At 42.3% G+C, this 21,297-nt stretch overlaps 1 protein-coding gene across 1 annotated transcript in view; it reads left to right on the forward strand.

The window, feature by feature from the left end:
- The window catches only part of LOC120058233 (protein TANC1-like), a 279,176-nt gene that overhangs the window by 142,601 nt on the left and 115,278 nt on the right, over positions 1-21,297 (forward strand). The window contains exon 5 of the mRNA XM_039006740.1: positions 20,169-20,308. Within this exon, the coding sequence (XP_038862668.1) occupies positions 20,169-20,308 (140 nt within the window). The remainder of the gene's footprint in view (positions 1-20,168; positions 20,309-21,297) is intronic.

The raw sequence follows: 21,297 nt of genomic DNA on the forward strand, positions 1-21,297 counted from the left end.
GTGTAGACTTAAATCTGCATGTTTTTTTGTGCAACAGTATCTTCTAAATCAAAGAGGAATACCACTGCAATTTAGCTGGTACACCATTGACATTTTTATCACTCAACTTTCTAGAGTTTCCCCCCTTAGTTAACACTATCAACATGGGAATTGTGATCAAATCCACGCAATATTAGCCACTTTCAATACAACATACAGAAACCAAATTAACTATGCAAGACGTATTAGTATGCAAAACTAACGATGCAAGAGATTTTTTTGTAGGCAGAACGCGTCTGAGTAGGATTCTATTGCGTTGACAAGCACAACTCAGATTGGTGCGGCATAACCAAGATGCGCTTGTTTTGAGATCAAAGCGAGAGCTGCATGTAGCCATGTGTGTACATACATTTAGTTTATATCCTTTGCTAGTTAGTGAGCTATTTGCCCAGTTATATACAATTTGTAGTCAGTATCGGGGGAGTGATTGCTTCCTACAAGAGCACAAAACAAGTACATTACTAGACATTTTTGAAAAGCAGGTCTGCTAAAGAGCTTTATTTTTTGGTCTTAAAGGAGCAGTGCTGTATTTTCAGACAGGTTTGAAGAAGCTAAGTAGCCAATAGGCATAATTTGTTTGATTCTCTGTAATAATGGTATGGGAATAATAATGCATTTTATTTTGTAAAGTGGTTTCTTGCATCAAACAACACAACAACATGTTCAGTCACCTCCTTGTCTGGAGGTGGATAAACAGGTTCAGGTTAATGTCAAACCCTGCATGTTTTTTTCCAAAAGGCATGGAATAACTCTACCTACATGTACATACTACCTCAACTAACCGGTGCCCTAGCACATTGACTCTGTACCAGCACCCCCCTGTATATATTGTTATTTTTTACTGCTCCTCTTTAATTACTTCTTACTTTTATCTCTTATTCCTATCCGTACTGCACTGTCGGTTAGGGGCTCGTAAGTAAGCATTTCACTGTAAGGTCTACGGCGCATGTGATTAATAACCTTTGATTTGATTTGTAGGCCTACATTGAACACCACATATTGGCTGCTATTGTAGGCTGAATGATAGAACAGCTACTTCCATGCTAAAATGTTATGGTATGCATTGTATCCATTGTTTTTGATGGTAGGTCACTCTGGTAGGCCTATATTATGATCAAATAACCACAGTAGCCTACTTGTCCACTGTTTGAAACTGCAACTTAAAGCGGGTACAGCCTCAGTGTTCACAGTAAACGTGCACTGGAAGTTGCACAGAACATTTCACAACATTCAAGTTTGCGCTCAGCAGACCTGAAATATATATATTTTTTTCTACAGCTAGTCTTACTCCATTAGAAATTATTACATTGACAACCCTGTTTGTAAGTTTTTTAATTATATACATCTCAATTGTTTATCTTTTCCAGTGATGAAGACATCGATGTCTCATGGTATGGTGGGGTATGCAAAATGGGTCAAATTTGAGCACCCGTATCTCTTGGATATTTTGGCATTCAGGTCCAAAAAGTAACTTTCTGAGCACTTCCACAATGGGAAAATACGTATGGAAGGTTTTGTTCAAATCAAAAGGGGTGCGGTCAATTTTTTTTTGAATTCAAATGGATTGAATTGCCCTGCCAAGATTGTTCTTCTTAGACCAATTCTGTAAAAAAAACTTGAGGTATATGATCAGACCGGTAATATATCAGTTGTTGTATTAATTGTGAGGCCTCTCACCGTCCCTCCGCTCTCCCGTCCTCCCTCCGCTGAGACTGACCAAAAAGGGGACACCATCTTCCAGCTGATGGCGAAACTCGAGTCGTACCACATTATTTCAGCCCCACGCACAAATTCATGTTTTTTGTATTCCTCGATATTAAAAATACACAAGCCGCTAATTATAACAATGCAAGCCTATACATGTTGCTACTCATTCATTACAGCTGCAGTGCTGGTTGTAGCGTGAGTGGAAGCGTGAGTGGAAGTTGGGAGAATTGCATTTTACAAGTGTTGAATAAAAAGTGTTGACAGTGCTGGATAAAAACTTAAACTCATAAAAACAGCAGCTCTTTGCTGTATTCATTGACAGTCTTTCTCTAGTCATGTTTTTTTACAGGGGTGTGTGCTCAGCCCCCTCATGTATCCTGTTCACCCATGACTGCGTTGCTACGCACGTCTCCAACTCAATCATCAATCAGTCAATCAAATGTATTTATAAAGCCCTTGTCACAGCAGATGTCACTAAGTGCTTATAGAGAAACCCCAAACAGCAAGCTATGCCGATGTAGAAGCACGGTGGCTAGGAAAAACTCACTAGAAAGGCAGGAACTTAGGAAGAAACCTAGAGGAACCAGGCTCTGAGGGGTGGCCAGTCCTCTTATGGCTGGTTTAGATTATAAGAGTACATGGCCATTAAGGCCAGATTGTTCTTGAATATGTTCAAATGCTCATAGATGACCAGCCGGGTCAAATAATAATCACAGTGGTTATAATAATCACAGTGGTTGTAGGGGGTGCAACAGGTCAGCACCTCAGGAATAAATGTCAGTTTAGCCGAGCATTCAAAGGTCGAGACAGCAGGTGAGAGAGAGAGAGAGAGAGAGAGAGCAGAGAGCAAGAGAGTCGAAAACATTAAGAACAGGTCAGGTTTCCATAGCCGCAGGCAGAACAGTTGAAACTGAAGCAGCAGCACGACCAGTTGGACTGGGGACAGCCAGGAGTCATCAGGTCAGGTAGTCCTGAGGCATGGTCCTAGGGCTCAGGTGCTCCGGGAGGGGAGGGAAAGGAGAGAGAGAGAGAATTTGAGGGAGCATACTTAAATTCCCACAGGACCCCAGATAAGACAGGAGAATTACACCAGATATAACAGACTGACCCTAGCCCCCCAGCACATAGAGTATTGGGTTGGGTTAAATGCGGAAGACACATTTCAGTTGAATGCATTCAGTTGTACAACTGACTAGGTATCTCCCTTTCCCTTCTCCACCGATTGCTCAGTTTGACCTCTAGGAAGAGTCTTGGTGGTTCTAAACTTCTTCCATTTAAGAATGATGGACGCCACTGTGTTCCTGCGGACCTTCAATGCTGCAGACATCTCCATGGAAACAGGATGCACCTGAGCTCAATTTCGAGTCTCATAGGGTCTGAATAGTTATGTAAATAAGGTATTTCTGTTTTTTATTTGTAATACATTTGCAAACATTTCTTAAAACCTGTTTTCACTTTGTCATTATGGGTTATTGTGTGACGATAAAAACATTTTTAATCCATTTTATTTAAGGCTGTAACGTAACAAAATCTGGTAAAAGTCAAAGGGTCTGAATACTTTACAAAGGCACTGTATATATTACTATTACTTACAGCTGCTACAGTATCACAGTTGCTATGAATGTCCTGGCACAAACCACCACCTCTTATATCTGTCAGAAATCACAATTTATGGGGTGTTCAAATTCAGTTTAGGAGAAGAAGGTCCGACTTTCACACTTCTGTTAGCAACTTTATAGGACGGTTAAAATGTCTGCTTTACGCCTCTTCTGTAAACTCAGTCTGGACAGGAATGTTCGTCACGTTTTCTCATCACCAGCTGGCACAGACTGAGTTACCAAAGGGGTCAAGTCCCAAATGGCACCATATTTCCCTATGTAGTGCACTACTTTTGAACAGGGCCAATAGGGCTCTGATCAAAAGTAATGCAATATTTAGGGAATAGGGTGCCATTTTGGACACCATCTGGCACTGAGACACTTAGGGGAGGATTTGATGAGAAATCTCCAATTATGAGCTCTGAAAGCCTGCTTTAGACAAGTGCTAAGAAAAGTATATTGCATCCATCACTTGGAGACACAAAAACCCTGGGAAAATGTTAAGGCAGACAATACCGACAAGCGTTCAACAAACAAATACGCCTACCTGGGTGTTCTTTTCTCTTGAGCTTCCCTCCTATACTTATATTGGTCTTTGGATTTATATTTATTTTTACATGACACACTCTGATGCGGTGCTCTACAGGCGTGTGCTTTATGCTAACATTTGCAGATTTTTGGACATAATGTAATAGTGAAAAAACGAATCAACAACATTCACCTTTGTTCTCGACTCCTTTGCGGCGGTTGAAACAAAGTACTGTTCCATCTCTGGCTTCATAATAAGGAGTAGTGTTCCTCTGCCTCTGCTGCTCCATAGTCCCACTGATTACCTTTGATTTGTTGTTATAGGGATGAATTAAGGTTGCTGTATCTCGTACATAATGTGCAGATCTGTTTTTATTACAGGTATTTGGCTGGCTAATAAATGCCACAGCTGTCAGGATAGCTAAGCAACTGAATCATTACTGCCTTAAGTGTTGTGGCTCAGCTCGGTGACCCCAATTTCACACAGCACACACAGCGGTACACAGCACGTCAGATGTCACACTGGTTTGTAAATGATAACAGGTTGGCATTTACATCAGTGACTTTGCCATTTTATTCCCAAATGGGTCACCCAGTAGGCTATTTCTCATCAATCTAGTGTTATTTTTAATGGGAATTGTTAAACTGGCTAAATAATAAATCTCTCAAAATTGTAAGCAGTACAGTAAAAAATGTGGTGTGAGCTTTTTGAGAATGATTCAGGGTTACACTATAAGGAGCCTAACTATGAGCGAGGCTCTTCTATGCCAGAACTGAGGTGTGTGTGTCTGTGAGTGGCTGAAGTGACTGAGCCATCACTGGCCCCTGGCTTCCTTTCCATGCCCAGAGGTCTGCACAGAGATATGGCGACAGGAGAGCACAAAGATGCCCTTTTTATAGGGTCCTTATGAGAGCTAGGTGCCGTGGAGGTAACTGGTGAGTGGGCCCTGGTCAAACGTACTGCACTATGTAGGGAATAATGTGCGATTTGGGACGTAGTCCCCTGTGTGTGCCAGCTCTGTGATGACTAACCTGCACGGCCTCAGGTAAAAGAGCCAGGCCGCAGCATTAAACGTCTTTGGGATCGGTGTCCCGTCCATGGTACGGTTGAGCTAACGTAGGCTAATGCGATTAGCATGAGGTTGTAAGTAACAAGAAAATTTCCCAGGACATAGACATATCTGATATTGGCAGAAAGTTTAAATTCGTGTTAATCTAACTGCACTGTCCAGCTATTACGTTGAAATAATAGCATGTTATTGTTTGAGGAGAGTGCACCATTTTGAACATGAAAAGTTATTAATAAACAAATTAGGCACAGTCTTGATACAACATTTTGAACAGAAATGCAATGGTTCATTGGCTCAGTCTGAAACTTTGCACATACACTGCTGCCATCTACTGGCCAAAATCTAAATTGAAACTGGGCTGGAATAATAAATTATGGCCTTTCTCTTGCATTTCAAAGATGATGGTACAAAAAAAATACAAAAAAAACATTGTTTTTTCCCCCCTTTGTATGATCTTTTATCAGATCTATTGTATTATATTCTCCTACATTCCTTTCACATTTCCACAAACTTCAGAGTGTTTCCTTTCAAATAGTACCAAGAATATGCATATCCTTGCTGAGCTACAGGCAGTTAAATTTGGATATGTAATTTTAGGCAGAAATTGGAAAAGGGGGTGGATCCTTAAGTAACATAGGCAAGGCAGGTTCGGCCTAGGAGCAACGCTAGCTAGCGCTCAGCTCTCTCAGCTCTCTCTCTCCATTTCCCTTTTTCTCTCGCTCTCTGCCTCTGTTTGTCTCTCTCTCGGCAGGTTTCCATTGACCCAGGTTTATTTGATAAAAGCATCGTGTGTAATGGAAACGGCAGATATAGGAGAAATGTTCCAAAGATCAACAAAAAATGTATCCGTTTGACAAGGGTGGATTTGTCTTTTGTCAAACTTTCTTTATTGCGTCAAATGATGATGTAAACTGTGTTTTTCAAATAAATGAAGATTGACAAATAATTTAGAAGGTATATTTTGCAACCTGTATGGCGCAGCTGTCAATGGTGCAATCAGGTGCAATCAGTTTGTTGTTATTTTGGAGAGAGCAGACATTTCCATATATTTTTGTTAACAGCATGTGTGACATAACTCCACCAGTCCTATTTATGATATAATTTACAAAGATTATACTGTTTGTTTAAAAAAATCAACAACAAAAAATATACAGTTGAAGTTGGAAGTTTTTCACAATTCCTGACATTTAATCAGAGTAAAAATTCCTTGTTTTAGGTCAGTTAGGATCACCACTTTATTTTAAGAATGTGAAATGTCAGAATAATATTAGAGAGAATGATTTATTTCAGCTTTTATTTCTTTCATCACATTCCCAGTGGGTCAGAAGTTTACATACACACAATTAGTATTTGGTAGCATTGCCTTTAAATTGTTTAACTTGGGTCAAATGTTTTGGGTAGCCTTCCTCAAGCTTCCCACAATAAGTTGGGTGAATGTTGGCCCATTCATTCTGACAGAGCTGGTGTAACTGAGTCAGGTTTATAGGCCTCCTTGCTCGCACACACTTTTTCAGTTCTTCCTACATATTTTCTATGGGATTGAGGTCAGGGCTTTGTGATGGCCACTCCAATACCTTGACTTTGTTGTCCTTAAGTCTTTTTGCCACAACTTTGGAAGTATGCTTGGGGTCATTGTCCATTTGGAAGACCCATTTGCGACCAAGCTTTAACTTCCTGACTGATGTCTTGAGATGTTGCTTCAATATATCCACATCATTTCCCATGCTAATGATGCCATCTATTTTGTGAAGTGCACCAGTCCCTCCTGCAGCAAAGCACCTCCACAACATGATGCTGCCACCCCTGTGCTTCACGGTTGGGATGGTGTTCTTCGGCTTGCAAGCGTTCCCCTTTTCCTCCAAACATAACAATGGTCATTATTGCCAAACAGTTCTATTTTTGTTTCATCAGACCAAAGGACATTTCTCAAAAAATTACGATCTTTGTCCCCATGTGCAGTTGCAAACCGTAGTCTGGCTTTTTTATGGCGGTTTTGGAGCAGTGGCTTCTTCCTTGCTGAGCGGCCTTTCAGGTTATGTCAATATAGGACTCGTTTTACTGTGGATATAGATACTTTTGTACCGGTTTCCTCCAGCATCTTCACAAGGTCCTTTGCTGTTGTTCTGGGATTGATTTGCACTTTTCGCACCAAAGTACGTTCATCTCTAGGAGACATAACGTGTCTCCTTCCTGAGCAGTATGACGGCTGCATAGTCCCATGGTGTTTATACTTGCGTACTATTGTTTGTACAGATGAATTTGGTACCTTCAGGCGTTTGGAAATTGCTCCCAAGGATGAACCAGACTTGTGGAGGTCTACATTTTTTTTCTTCTGAGGTCTCGGTTGATTTCTTTTGATTTTACCATGATGTCAAGCAAAGAGGTACTGAGTTTGAAGGTAGGCCTTGAAATATATCCATAGGTACATCTCCAATTGTCTCAAATGATGTCAATTAGCCTATCAGAAGCTTCTAAAGCCATGACATCATTTTCTGGAATTTTCGAAGCTGTTTAAAGGCACAGTCAACTTAGTGAATGTAAACTTCTGACCCACTGGAATTGTGATACAATGAATTATAAGGGAAATAATCTGTCTGTAAACAATTGTTGGAAAGATGACTTGTGTCATGCACAAAGCAGATGTCCTAACCGACTTGCCAAAACTATAGTTTGTTAACAAGAAATTTGTGGAGTGGTTGAAAAATGAGTTTTTATGACTCCAACCTAAGTGTATGTAAACTTCAACTGTATATATTTATTTTTATCAATTATTATATTTGAGTTTAACCATAATATTTGTTGTAATATTTGTTCTGTCTTTTCTGGTGGATTAAACTGAAATAGCAACCAGCTTTCTCTTAATAATTGGATGAAGCATGCAGTTCATCATCAAGGCTTTTTATGTTGAGTGGGGCAGGAGATATCTTACTGTTAGATTTGGATTTCTTTGGAGTCCATACTAGGCATGATATCACCACCATGTCTTGTTTCTGGGCTTGGGTGTTAAACAGAGATAAAACACCAAGATTTTCTGAGTGTGGCCCAGGTTGCTTAGTGGACTACTTTTGACCAGGGCCCATAGGGTCTTTGGTCAAAATTAGTGCACTATACAGGGAATAGGGTGCTATTTGGGACACACACACCCATACTAAAATTAGGTTGATTCAGTGAGTAGCACAGCCTACATGTTTGTTCGATATGCTTCTTAGTGAATGATCATACCTATGGCACCGTAACCATGACTCATGTCTGATAACGGCCTCCATTTCCGTAGTGGCGCAGGTCACTCCTCTCTCCACCCAGGAGCAGGGGTCATCTAATAAAAGCTCCTGTAACATTAGTCTCTGAGGTCCATGAAAAGAGAAACATTACATTAATATGGCCTCTAGTAAAGCCCGGCTAGTACTCATAGGACACTCTCATCAGTGTCAAAGGTTACATTCTACGCATACAGCCTGCTTTACAGGTAGCATCTTTATCTCACCTCCCCCTCCGATGGACAGGCCCACCGTCAACAGCACGCATTAGCGATTACATAGATAGCAGCCAATGTCACATTGAAGGCAATTAAGCCCAGACAAGAGTTCAGATGCTATCAAATTTGCCATTGCAGTGAATGCAGTAAATGCCTAGCAGTGGAGGTAGCTAGGACAGCAAGGCCGATGAAAAGGGACCGGTTGGTAATACAGTGTACAGGAAGGATGGATATGTTTGTTTGTTAGAGGATAAAATGCTCTGGCCAAAGACTCCCCAGACAGACCGTGTGTAATGATAATTTACAGTGTGTCTATGCTGACATCTCAGGCTGCCTGTCTGTAGCATTGTAGCTTTGTCCCACCCCCCGTTCCCTTTATAGTGTACTACTTTTGACCACTATAAAGGGAATAGTGTGCCATTTGAGACGCACCCACAGACAGGCAAAGGTAGTGATTGCTCCTCAGAGGCAGGTGGATCTTAGGCGCTTTAGAGGAGCCGCCTGTCACAGCCCAGTAATAAAGGGCTCCCTGATGGATGCAGCTCGCAGCCTCGCATCGCCTCAGCCCAAACCCTCCATTTGGCCTGATTGCTGCTGAGCCTGGTTCTGTTGTGGGGGACAGGTCTGGCAGGACTACCTGAAAACAGTAGTGCTCCTCACTGCATTAAGTGACAGTAACGGTGAATGTACAGGAACTGTCTTAAATATGAAGCACATAAAAGTTTTTTTTTTACAAAGAATAAGGGAAATGTGGTTAAGTATGTAGGGTGTCTACGTGGGTGAAAACACGTTTTACTTCCTTATGCTTTCAAATATATTTTTACCAAGACTAGGGTTGCACATGGGGAATATTCATATGTGGAAACTTTCCGTGGGAATTAACGGGAATATATGCAAATTAATATTAATACCATTTAAATGTAGATGTTTTTTTGCATTGGATATATTTACCATATCATATGCAGACAGAAACATAAACCTTTTACCTTATCATAAGTAGACATAATTGTAAATTATTAAATCCTTCCAATAGAAATAAAAAAAACTATTTAGTTACGAATTGAGCTTTAATTAAATGAGTTGACTCTTCACATGGCATGATTTCACTGAACAACAAAAGAAAGGGAATATTGAATGATCCCCAATGAGCCATCGCATCTCCCAAAAACGTTTTCAACATACATCTGTAAAATGATAGTCTAGAAACTAAAGCTTTGGTTGTCTTCCTCTCAGGCTTCCATGTATTCTCCCTGGACCTCCTCAATGTCCACCTCTTGAACATCAGACTCTGAGGCCTCATCTTCACTGTCACTTTCCAACCTTGTTGAGGATGGCTCGTTGTCAAGCTCAAAAAGCCTCAAATTTTCCCAGATGGCCACCAATTTGTCACTCCTTGTATTGGTCAGCCTGGTGTTGGTCAGCCAGCTTTGGTGTGTGTGTTCCAAACAAGGACCAGTTGCGCTCTGAGGCGGCTGATGTTGGTGTGATTTGGAGGATGACGGAGGCAACAGGGGAAAGAGCCTCAGATCCACAAAGTCCCTTCCACCAGGTGGCTGATGAGATATGTTGGCACGACTGCCATATTGCATCTCCATCCCAAAGCCGTTGCTTGGAAGTGTACTTCGCCAGACTGCCAAGAACTGTTACGTCCGTCGTTGGAATGAGACCAAGGTGCAGCGTGGTAGGCGTACATTTTACTTTATTTTTAAAATGACACCAAAAAACAACAAAACATAAAACGAATGTAAAGCTCTGTAGCGCTAAACAGCAACTATACGAAGACAAGATCCCACAAAGATCAAGATCCCTCAGATGGAAAACAGGCTGCCTAAGTATGATCCTCAATCAAGGACAACGATAGACAGCTGCCTCTGATTGGGAACCATACCCGGCCAACAAAGAAATAGAACACCTAGATTGCCCACCCAAATCACACCCCGACCTAACCAAAAAGAGAAATAAAAAGGCTCTCTAAGGTCAGGCCAAGGTGGCGAGACACGGTAGTGATGACACCATAGGCCTTGTTGTTCTCTGCACCAGACAGGATGCTCTTGCCAGCATACCTGGGGTCCAACATGTACACTGCACCGTGTATGGGCTTCAGGCAGAAGTCTTCACGCTTTTTGATGTATTTCAGAACTGCAGTTTTCTCTGCTTGGAGCAACAGTGAAGTGGGCAGGGCAGTACGGATTTCTTCTCTTACATCTGCAAGCAGAGTCTGAACATCAGACAGGATGGCATTGTATCCCTCAATCTGTTCAATGCCTTCTGCTGTAGGTTTCAGGAGTTCCAGGCTCCTTACCTCTGTCAAAATACATCATCCAGGGGGATCCTCTTGATGGGGCTGTCCATATCGGCAGACTGTAATATGGCCATTTCTTGGAGAGAATCCTTCCCCTCCAGGAGACTGTAAAACATGATGACAACACCACCCCAACGGGTGTTGCTGGGCAGCTTCAATGTGGTGCTCTTATTCTTCTCACTTTGCTTGGTGAGGTAGATTGCTGCTATAACTTGATGACCCTTCACATACCTAACCATTTCCTTGGCTCTCTTGTAGAGTGTATCCATTGTTTTCAGTGCCATGATGTCCTTGAGGATCAGATTCAATTCATGAGCAGCCAATGGGTGTGATGTGAGGGTAGGACGCCTACACTTTATACTAAGCAGCCTTCATGTTCGCAGCATTGTCTGTCACCAGTGCAAATACCTTTTGTGGTCCATTGTCATTGATGACTGCCTTCAGCTCATCTGCAATGTAGAGATCGGTGTGTCTGTTGTTCCTTGTGTCTGTGCTCTTGTAGAATACTGGTTGAGGGGTGGATATGATGTAGTTAATTATTCCTTGCCCACGAACATTCGACCACCCATCAGAGATGATTGCAATACAGTCTGCTTTCTCTATGATTTGCTTGACCTTCACTTGAACTCTGTTGAACTCTTCATCCAGCAAATGAGTAGATAAAGCACGTCTGGTTGGAGGGGTGTATGCTGGGCGAGGAACATTCAGAAATCTCTTCCAATACACATTGCCTGTGAGCATCAGAGGTGAACCAATTGCATACACAGCTTGAACAAGACATTCATCAGCATTTTTCTGACTACATTCCTCCATTTAGTCAAATAATCTTCTGATTCCAGGACCACGAGCTGTTGCTATCGATAAGGTGTCTGATTCATCATTTTCACCTCAAATAGAAGTAGAGGGACTTTTGTCAGAGGTTGCTTGTTGTGAGTGCTGAGGGAACTTTATGTACTTGGCCAGATGGTTCTGCATCTTTGATGCATTCTTCACATATGATTTGGCACAGTATTTGCAAATGAACAAAGTGTTTCCTTCTACATTAGCTGCAGTGAAATGTCTCCACATATCAGATAGTGCCCGTGGCATTTGCCTGTAAAGAAAAATAGTTTCCATGTAGTTTCCATGTTTCCAATAAAAATTACAATTCCATGTACAGATATATAGTTAAGCAGTTAGATTAAACAACTCCTTTGTAAGATAAATGTTTTAAAAAGAAACATGTATGGAAACAGGTGAATTAACACTCCTCAGTTAGAAGGCTCAAGCAAGCTAAATCCCACATGGTAGCAAAAACTAACTAGCAGAAATTGTTAACAAGTTAGAAATTATTTAAACACACTTTGCTGTAGGCTACTGTTTACTTGTTAACAAAAAAATGATGTATGTCACATAAAATATATTCACCCCACCCAGTATTGTAATCAAAACTTACCAGAAGCATATAGTCCTTGGCTCAGACAGTGTAGTAGTGTGGGCTCAATAGCATCTCGTTAGTGTGCAAGATCTTGAGAATCAGCTGTACATGTGTGTCACGTTCTGACCATAGTTCTTGTGTGTTGTGCTTGTTTTAGTGTTGGTCAGGACGTGAGCTGGGTGGGCATTCTATGTTGTGTGTCTAGTTTGTCTGTTTCTATGTTTGGCCTAATATGGTTCTCAATCAGAGGCAGATGTTTTGTGTTGTCTCTGATTGGGAATCATATATAGGTGGCTTGTTTTGTGTTGGGGATTGTGGGTGGTTGTTTCCTGTCTCTGTGTTTTCTCTGCACCAGATAGGGCTGTATCGATAAGCCACGTTTGTTATTTTGTAAGTGTTCACTGTTTAATGGTCATTATTAAATCATGTTGAACACGAGCTACGCTGCGTCTTGGTCCGATCCCTGCTACACCTCCTCTTCAGACGAAGAGGAGGAAGGCTGCCGTTACAATGGGATGGAAGATTGCACTGTGCATGCAGATGTCACGCTGGTATAACGGATTTGGAGACAGGCACAGGGATACATAATAGGGGTTTTTAATACACCCAAAACAAACACGTATACAAAACACTGGGATGTACCCAATCAAAAGAGCAAGGGTAAACCTCGAAGAACGACACGGGACGAGACTCGTAATACACAATGCACAAAACACGCAACACAAAAGCTGAAACAACACAATGCTACTCACACAACCAACGGACATGGGAACAATACCCGACAAGGACAATGGGGAACAGAGGGCACATATATAACATACTGTACTAATCAGGGGAAATGGGAACCAGGTGTGTGTAATCAGATAAGACAGTCCGGGGTTGATGATAATGAATCCAGTTCAGTGAAGCCTAGAAGGCCGGTGACGTCGACCTCAGGAACTGCTGAACAGTTGGGTGGCAATTAAATTAAATTGGGGATAGTTTAACCAAAATATGCCACAAGACAGAATTGCCTTATGTGTATCCCACAAAAAAGGTCCCCTGTTATAAGCTAACTTCTTTGATGAATTTAAGCAAAACTCGCAAAATTCCCTGGCTTAACTTCCCATGGAAAATTTTCACAAAATTTCCAGAAATTTAGCGGAAAGTTTCCAACCCTTTGCAACCCTAGCCAAGACAAATATGATTCTTCGTGTTCTGAATCGTTCAGTGAGGTCTTTCTCTAACATATAATTAACATTATATCCAGCAAGTCAGATTTTGTAACCTACTACATCCGATAATAAGCACTGAGCTCTGTTGACAGGGCGTTGCAGCTTTAAATACTTTTCAGGATTTTACATTTTTTATGGTTGTGTCATCCACGTTGTTTCCGCAGGTCGCAAATGGCAAAATTAACAAGACACGAGCTGAATTAAATGTAAAATGCTTTGAAAATGAAAAGCTTGGAGTACGCTCAGTGCTACATTGACATTTCACAGAGATACGCTTGTTTTTGTGAGAAATCTTCGAAATAGAGCAGGATCTTCACATGAATATGAACAGAGAGAAGAAAGATGAGGAGTTCAATGGTAAGCCTGTCTGGTAGCCTTAATTCTCGCACAGCATCTAGCCCAGCTGACGTTTTCCTGATTTATGACCACTTTTTCGGTCTGGCCTGATTTAGTCGCCCTTAAACTCCAGTAGATTTTGAATGGTTTATAATAGAGACATGAGGTTTGGACCTTTGGTTTTCTTCGAGGATTATCTAAACAATTAACATATTATTTGACCCATTGTTCAAAATATGCGTTTTTGATTGGACACCCTAAGTAAATGCAGTGTCGTCAATAGGTTTGATTTTTTTGATGTGAAGTTGACATGCTTTGTACTGCCGTTATAATGAACACTGCTGCGGGGTCCAGGAGCACCAGCTGCATGCATTTACACACATTTAGCATGCAGCTTTGGTGCTACAATTTACTCAGATTTTAGTTGTTGGGTCATTTGTTCCTGGAACAATCTGTATGTTTATTGTATTCCAATCAGGTTGTATTCCAATCAAATATTGTATTCCAATCAAACTTTATCAGTTTGTTTTTACCTCTGAAATCAAGGTCACTCTTTACCCCATTCCTTTCTATAATTAGCTTGATTAGCCTCCCAAATGCATCGTTTAGTTTTTCCAAGTATGTTCAAATGTTACTTTCAAAATCAAAATTCAAAAACATATCAGCTGTTTAAACGGGGTGAATGATATTAATGTCAATGCAGCAGTTTATAGACAGCAGTATTCAAAGGAAAGTCAGTAGTTCACAGGCCTATTATTTATAACAGACTAGAGTCCTATGGGACACTCTATGGGCCCTAGTCAAAAGTAGTGCACTAGGTAGGGAATAGGGTGCCGTTTGGGACACATCCTTACACTTACATCTCTTCTTGCCCAGCAGTTACATGACCAATGTATAGGTTAGCCTACTAAAAGGAGTCAGTGGGGTTACACTGCTCCAAAGTCCAATGGTGGCAAGCTGACGCTTGGCATTGTGCATGGTGATCTTAGGCTTGTGTGCGGTTGCTCAGCCTTGGAAACCCATTTCAAACAGCTCTTGTGCTGACGTTGCTTCCAGAGGCAGTTTGGAACTCGGTAGTGAGTGTTGCAACAGAGGACAGACGATTTTTACACGCTTCAGCACTCGACGGTCCCATTCTGTGAGCTTGTGTGGCCTACCACTTCACGGCTGAGCCGTTGTTGCTCCTAGACATTTCCACTTCACAATGACAGCACTTACAGTTGACTGGGGCAGCTCTAGCAGGGTGAACATGTGACAAACTGACTTGTTGGAAAGGTGGCATCCTATGACGGTGCCACGTTGAAAGTCACTGAGCTCTTCAGTAAGGCCATTCTACTGACAATGTTTGTCTATGGAGATTGCATGGCTGTGTGCTTGATTTTATACACTTGTCAGCAATGGGTGTGGCTGAAATAGCCGAATCCACTAATTTGAAGGGGTGTCCACATACTTTTCTATATATAGTGTAGATTGCAGACTTACATTTTTATTTTATTTTTTACCCCCTTTTTCTCCCCAATGTCGTGGTATCCAATTGTTAGTAATTACTATCTTGTCTCATCGCTACAACTCCCGTACGGGCTCGGGAGAGACGAAGGTCGAAAGCCATGCGTCCTCCGAAATACAACCCAACCAAGCCGCACTGCTTCTTAACACAGCATGCAGCCAACCCGGAAGCCAGCCGCACCAATGTGTCGGAGGAAACACCGTGCACCTGGCAACCTTAGTTAGCGCGCACTGCGCCCGGCCCGCCACAGGAGTCGCTGGTCCGCGATGGGACAAGGATATCCCTACCGGCCAAACCCTCCCTAACCCGGACGACGCTAGGCCAATTGTGCGTCGCCCCACGGACCTCCCGGTCGCGGCCGGCTGCGACAGAGCCTGGGCGCGAACCTAGAATCTCTGGTGGCACAGCTAGCGCTGCGATGCAGTGCCCTAGACCACTGCACCACCCAGGAGGCCCTAGATTGCAGACTTTAGAGAAAGGAGAAGCCAGCCGAGCAGTGTGTGTGTGTGAAAACGAAGGGGCTGATTGTGGACTTCAGGAGACAGCAGAGGGAGCACGCCGCCATCCACATCGACATCGACGGGTCTCACTGAAGAAGGTGAAAAGCTTCAAGTTCCTCTGTGTACACATCACTGACAATCTGAAATGTTCAACCCACACAGAGTGTGGTGAAGAAGACCTAAACAAACTTTTACAGATGCACCTTTGAGAACATCCTGTCAGGCTGTATCACCACCTGGTATGGCAACTGCACTGCCCGCAACCGCAGGGCTTTCCAGAGGGTGGTGCGGTCTGCCCAACTCATCACCGGGGGCACACTGCCTGCCCTCCAGCACCCAATGTCACAGGGAGGCCAAAAAGATCATCATGGACATCAACCACCTGAGCCACGGCCTGTTCACCCCACTATCATCCAAAAGGCGAGGTCAGTACTGGTGCATCAAAGCTGGGACCAAGAGACTGAAAAACAGCTTCAATCTCAAGGTCATCAGACTGTTAAATAGCCATCACTAGCCGGCCTCCACCCAGTGCCCTGCCCTGAACTTAGTCACTGTCACTCTCCAGCTACCACCCGGTTACTGAACCCTGCACCTTAGATGCTGCCCTGTGTACATAGACATGCAATCACTGGTCACTTTAATAATGTTTACGTACTGTTTTACTCATTTCATTTGTATATACTGTATTCTAGTCAATGCCAATCTATTCAACTATTTCTGTATATACAGTTGAAGTCGGAAGTTTACATACACCAAATACATTTAAACTCAGTTTTTCACAATTCCTGACATTTAATCCTAGTAAAATGTCCTGTCTTAGGTCAGTTAGGATCACCACTTTATTTTAAGAATGTGAAATGTCACATTCCCTCCAGTGGGTCAGAAGTTTACATACACTCAATTAGTATTTGGTAGCATTGCTTTAAATTGTTTAACTTGGGTCAAACGTTTCAGGTAGCCTTCCACAAGCTTCCCACAATAAGTTGGGTGAATTTTGGCCCATTCGTCCTGACAGAGCTGGTGTAACTGAGTCAGGTTTATAGGCCTCTTGCTCGCATGCGCTTTTTCAGTTCTGCCCACAAATTGTCTATAGGATTGAGGTCAGGGCTTTGTGATGGCCACTCCAATACCTTGACTTTGTTGTCCTGAAGCCATTTTGCCACAACGTTGGAAGTATGCTTGGGGTCATTGTCCATTTGGAAGACCCATTTGCGACCAAGCTTTAACTTCCTGACTGATGTCTTGAGATGTTGCTTCAATATATCCACATAATTTTCCTGCCTCATGATGCCATCTATTTTGTGAAGTGCACCAGTCCCTCCTGCAGCAAAGCACCTCCACAACATGATGCTGCCACCCCTGTGCTTCACGGTTGGGATGGTGTTCTTCGGCTTGCAAGCATCCCCCTTGTTCCTCCAAACATAACAATGGTCATTATTGCCAAAGAGTTCTATTTTTGTTTCATCAGACCAGAGGACATTTCTCCAAAAAGTACGATCTTTGTCCCCATGTGCAGTTGCAAACCGTAGTCTGGCTTTTTTATGCCGGTTTTGGAGCAGTGGCTTCTTCCTTGCTGAGCGGTCTTTCAGGTTATGTCAATATAGGACTCGTTTTACTGTGGATATAGATACTTTTGTACCTGTTTCCTCAAGCATCTTCACAAGGTCCTTTGCTGTTGTTCTGGGATTGATTTGCCCTTTTCACACCAAAGTACGTTCATCTCAAGTAGACAGAACGGGTCTCCTTCCTGAGCGGTATGACGGCTTCGTGGTCCCATGGTGTTTATACTTGCGTACTATTGTTTGTACAGATGAACATGGTACCTTCAGGCATTTGGAAATTGCTCCCAAGGAAGAACCAGACTTGTGGAGGTCTACAATTGTTTTTCTGAGGTCTTGGCTGATTTCTTTTGATTTTCCCATGATGTCAAGCAAAGAGGCACTGAGTTTGAAGGTAGGCCTTGAAATTCATCCACAGGTACATCTTCAATTGACTCAAATGATGTCAATTAGCCTATCAGAAGCTTCTAAAGCCATGACATAATTTTCTGGAATTTTCCAAGCTGTTTAAAGGCACAGACAACTTCGTGTATGTAAACGTCTGACCCACTGGAATTGTGATACAGTGAATTATAAGTGAAATAATCTGTCTTTAAACAATTGTTGGAAAAATGACTTGTGTCATGCACAAAGTAGATGTCCCAATCGACTTGCCAGAACTATAGTTTGTTGACAAGGCATTTGTAGTGGTTGAAAAACGAGTTTTAATGACTCCAACCTAAGTGTATGTGAACTTCCGACTTCAACTGTACACAGTACTTTTCTATCCTACGTATTCTTCAGATAAACTAAATATTCTATCCGCATACTGTCCGTAATGTCTATACATCACATATATATATATATATATATATTTATACTTCGGACTCCGACATTGCTCGTCCTAATATTTATATTTTTCTTAATTCCATTCTTTTACTTTTAGACTTGTGTGTATTGTTGTGAATTGTTCGATATTACTGCACTGTTAGAGCTAGGAACACAAGCATTTCGCTACTCCCGCAATAACATCTGCTCAATATTTGTATGCAACCAATCAAACTTTGTTTGATTTTGATTTGAAGGCAGTGAAATGAAGTGAGTTAGAGGGCAAAAGAGGGGAGAGGGGGGAGTGAAAGTGGAGGAGAGAGGGAGCTCGTGTGCGTTGGTGGAGTGGGTCTCCTTGGTTAATTCCTTAAGGGAGGAGAGTAATGAGATTTTCCATAATTTCTCTCTTTCTCTCCTCCTCTCCGTTTTACCAAATGTATCTTTCTGCTGGATTTCTCCTCTTAATCCTCAACCAGGTTGGAATCATAGAAATAGAATTGCTTAATTCTGTTTCTATGTTTGGAACATCCTCCCGCTCAACCAAAATGGTGTAGCATTTGTTCCTATAGATAATACAATAGTAATACACAGTTTGTAAGGGAATGTCTTGGGAGTAGAGAAGTAAACATGTTCATGGTGGTAGAGTGGTTTCTGCTGCGGGGTCAGTCTTGTTTTGCATTCAATCAAATCAGTCTACATTGCATCCATCGGCAGATTTCATATTGGAATAAAATGGTTTGATTCTTCTTGCGTCCCCTGCCACCACAGCAGCAAATAATTGTAAATGTGTGTGTGCGCATGTGTGTCCGTGTGTGTGTGTGTGTGTGTGTGTGTGTGTGTGTGTGTGTGTGTGTGTGTGTGTGTGTGTGTGTGTGTGTGTGTGTGTGTGTGTGTGTGTGTGTGTGTGTGTGTGTGTGTGTGTGTGTGGTGGCATTAGTTTTGACTTCATTACGTCTTGGCAGTATATTATGTGGCTGGACGGGTTTGTATTTAATCAGATGGACTGCCAGCGTTATTAATAACTGGAAGAGAGAGGGGAGGGGGAGGTGCTGACAGAATGCAGTATAATAACTTATTGTACCCCAGGCCTCCCCACTGCCCTTAGGGGTGGGGTGGCAGGGTTGTCAGCCCCATATAAATACTAATAATAATCATATCATACTATTTCTATGGTCAGCCCATCATATGTGGAGCCCATATCCCCCTGGCTCCTCATTAACATGTTGGGGTAATGTACATACAAAATAACTGCGTCATCACCCAGTTGTGGATGTATTGGTTTGCAGTGTGTTTGTAAGTCAATGTTTTGTGAGCTCATAATTTATTAACAGTGAAAACCAATGTACATCCTTTGGAACATCATAGCAGACAAGTATACAGCAGGCTACATGTAAGAGGATAAAGGCCTACACTGTCAATGTAAAATTATGCCAAATAAATATATAATGCAGTCCACCCAACACAAGTACAATAGCAAGGGGTTGAAACTAGGGTTGCAAAATTCTGGGAACTTTCAATAAATTCCCTGGTTTTCCCAAAATATTTTTTGGAAGGATTTCGGATTTCCTGCTTATTCCCTCCCGACTCTGAATCCTCCAAAAGAGATTTTCTTTGCGATCCTTTTTTAATATTTTTTAAATTGTTAACATTTTTTGGTAACATTGACAGGAGACAACAGTTAAGACCATAAAGTGAAGCCTTTTCTATTTCATTCTACTATTGTGTTCTTCATTGATTTTCCGAGGCTCTTTGAGTGAGAGCGGCATTATGTAGAATGGCACGCTGGACTTGTTGAAGAGAGACAGACACTGTCACAGCATTCCTAACGAGGCAGGCATGCTGGACTTGTGCAAGCAAACCCTGCAGAGTACTGCGTCTGTAGTGCACTGAGCTGCACTGTGCTGTGCTCCATGCTTGCTGTATCCACCTCTGTGTCAGTGTGTATGCCTTCCTCTCTGCCTGCGCAGCCCCAGCAGCAGTGTGTGCATGTGTGCAGCTGTGTGTGTGTCTTTCTGTGCGTGTGTGCGTGTGTGGAGCACGGCAGCAGGGGCAGAGCCAGTCACTCTCCCTGTGAATATTAACGTGAGTCAATTCTCTTCTCTCACACAGCAGAGCTTCAAGCCGAGAAAGAGCCAAGCTCCTCCTCCTCCCCTGCCACTCAGGAGCTGATGACAAGGCTGGGCTTCTTACTGGGAGAAGGGATCCCAGGCACGGCTCGCATACCTATGGAAGACAAGAATGAAAAGAAGGTATTTCATTTCCCCCTGCAGCTGCTGCAGCAGCCGCACAACAACAGAGATAGAGAGATAGAAAAAAGGAGGGGAGGGAGGGGAGTTGAGAGAGTGTGAAAAGAGGGGAAAGAAGAAAGGATGCTTTTTTGGTGCAGCTTGCGCTCGCATTTGCCCCCGCTTCTTTGGACTTGGATTAAAGTCTCAATTCTACCACGGAAATGATACTAATTGCGGCGAATAAGGGTAACTCTAAACTCTAACATCAACATGTTCTCAGAGATGTTTTGTGTCTGTAAACTAAGTGAATGTTTGGTTAGTTAAACTGCTCGAGTGTGTTAGTGTTGGAGTATGAGCCTGAGGTATCCAGTGTGATGATCTAAGGCAAACTTGAGTGGCTCTTGCAGGGGCACTTGAGTATGTAACACAAGTGTACGAGCTTACCTCCAGAAATAGAGTTATGTCAAGTCTTCTGCTCAGTTTGTTTGGCTCTGCTAATTAGTCAGATGCTCAGTGGAAGGGAGCAGAGCACACCTTTGATTTCCCTCTTCATGCTTCTTTGACACATTTTGGCCCAGAATCGGTCATTCAAGTCACTTTTAAGAAGCTTATATTTCGTGAATCATATTCATTAGTCAAGATGTCAAAGTGAGAATCCCAAGAAATTAGGGAAACACTGGTTTTGTGATGTTTTTTGTCAATCTAGAATGATGTTCTTCTCAGTGCTTTAGAGAGAAACGTTTGGAAGCATTGATCATCTGTTAAAAGGTCCCCGAGCAGTCATTCTAATTCCCATGTAAAATAGCCCTTTGAGTGACTAAAACATCACCTGCAATATTTTTCCTGATAAAAATGCTCCAAAGAGTATTTTTCTCTTAGGGCAAACTACCAGGAAGTCTGAAAAGACAGAATGAGTGGGCGGGGAGCTCACCTCGACTGACGGTTCTTTGAGAACGCCTATGTCAAGCAACATGGACACAATGAGATTATCTCAACCAAATTTGCTGATA

Source organism: Salvelinus namaycush, chromosome 13, assembly GCF_016432855.1.
Source record: "Salvelinus namaycush isolate Seneca chromosome 13, SaNama_1.0, whole genome shotgun sequence".
Taxonomy (NCBI): domain Eukaryota; kingdom Metazoa; phylum Chordata; class Actinopteri; order Salmoniformes; family Salmonidae; genus Salvelinus; species Salvelinus namaycush.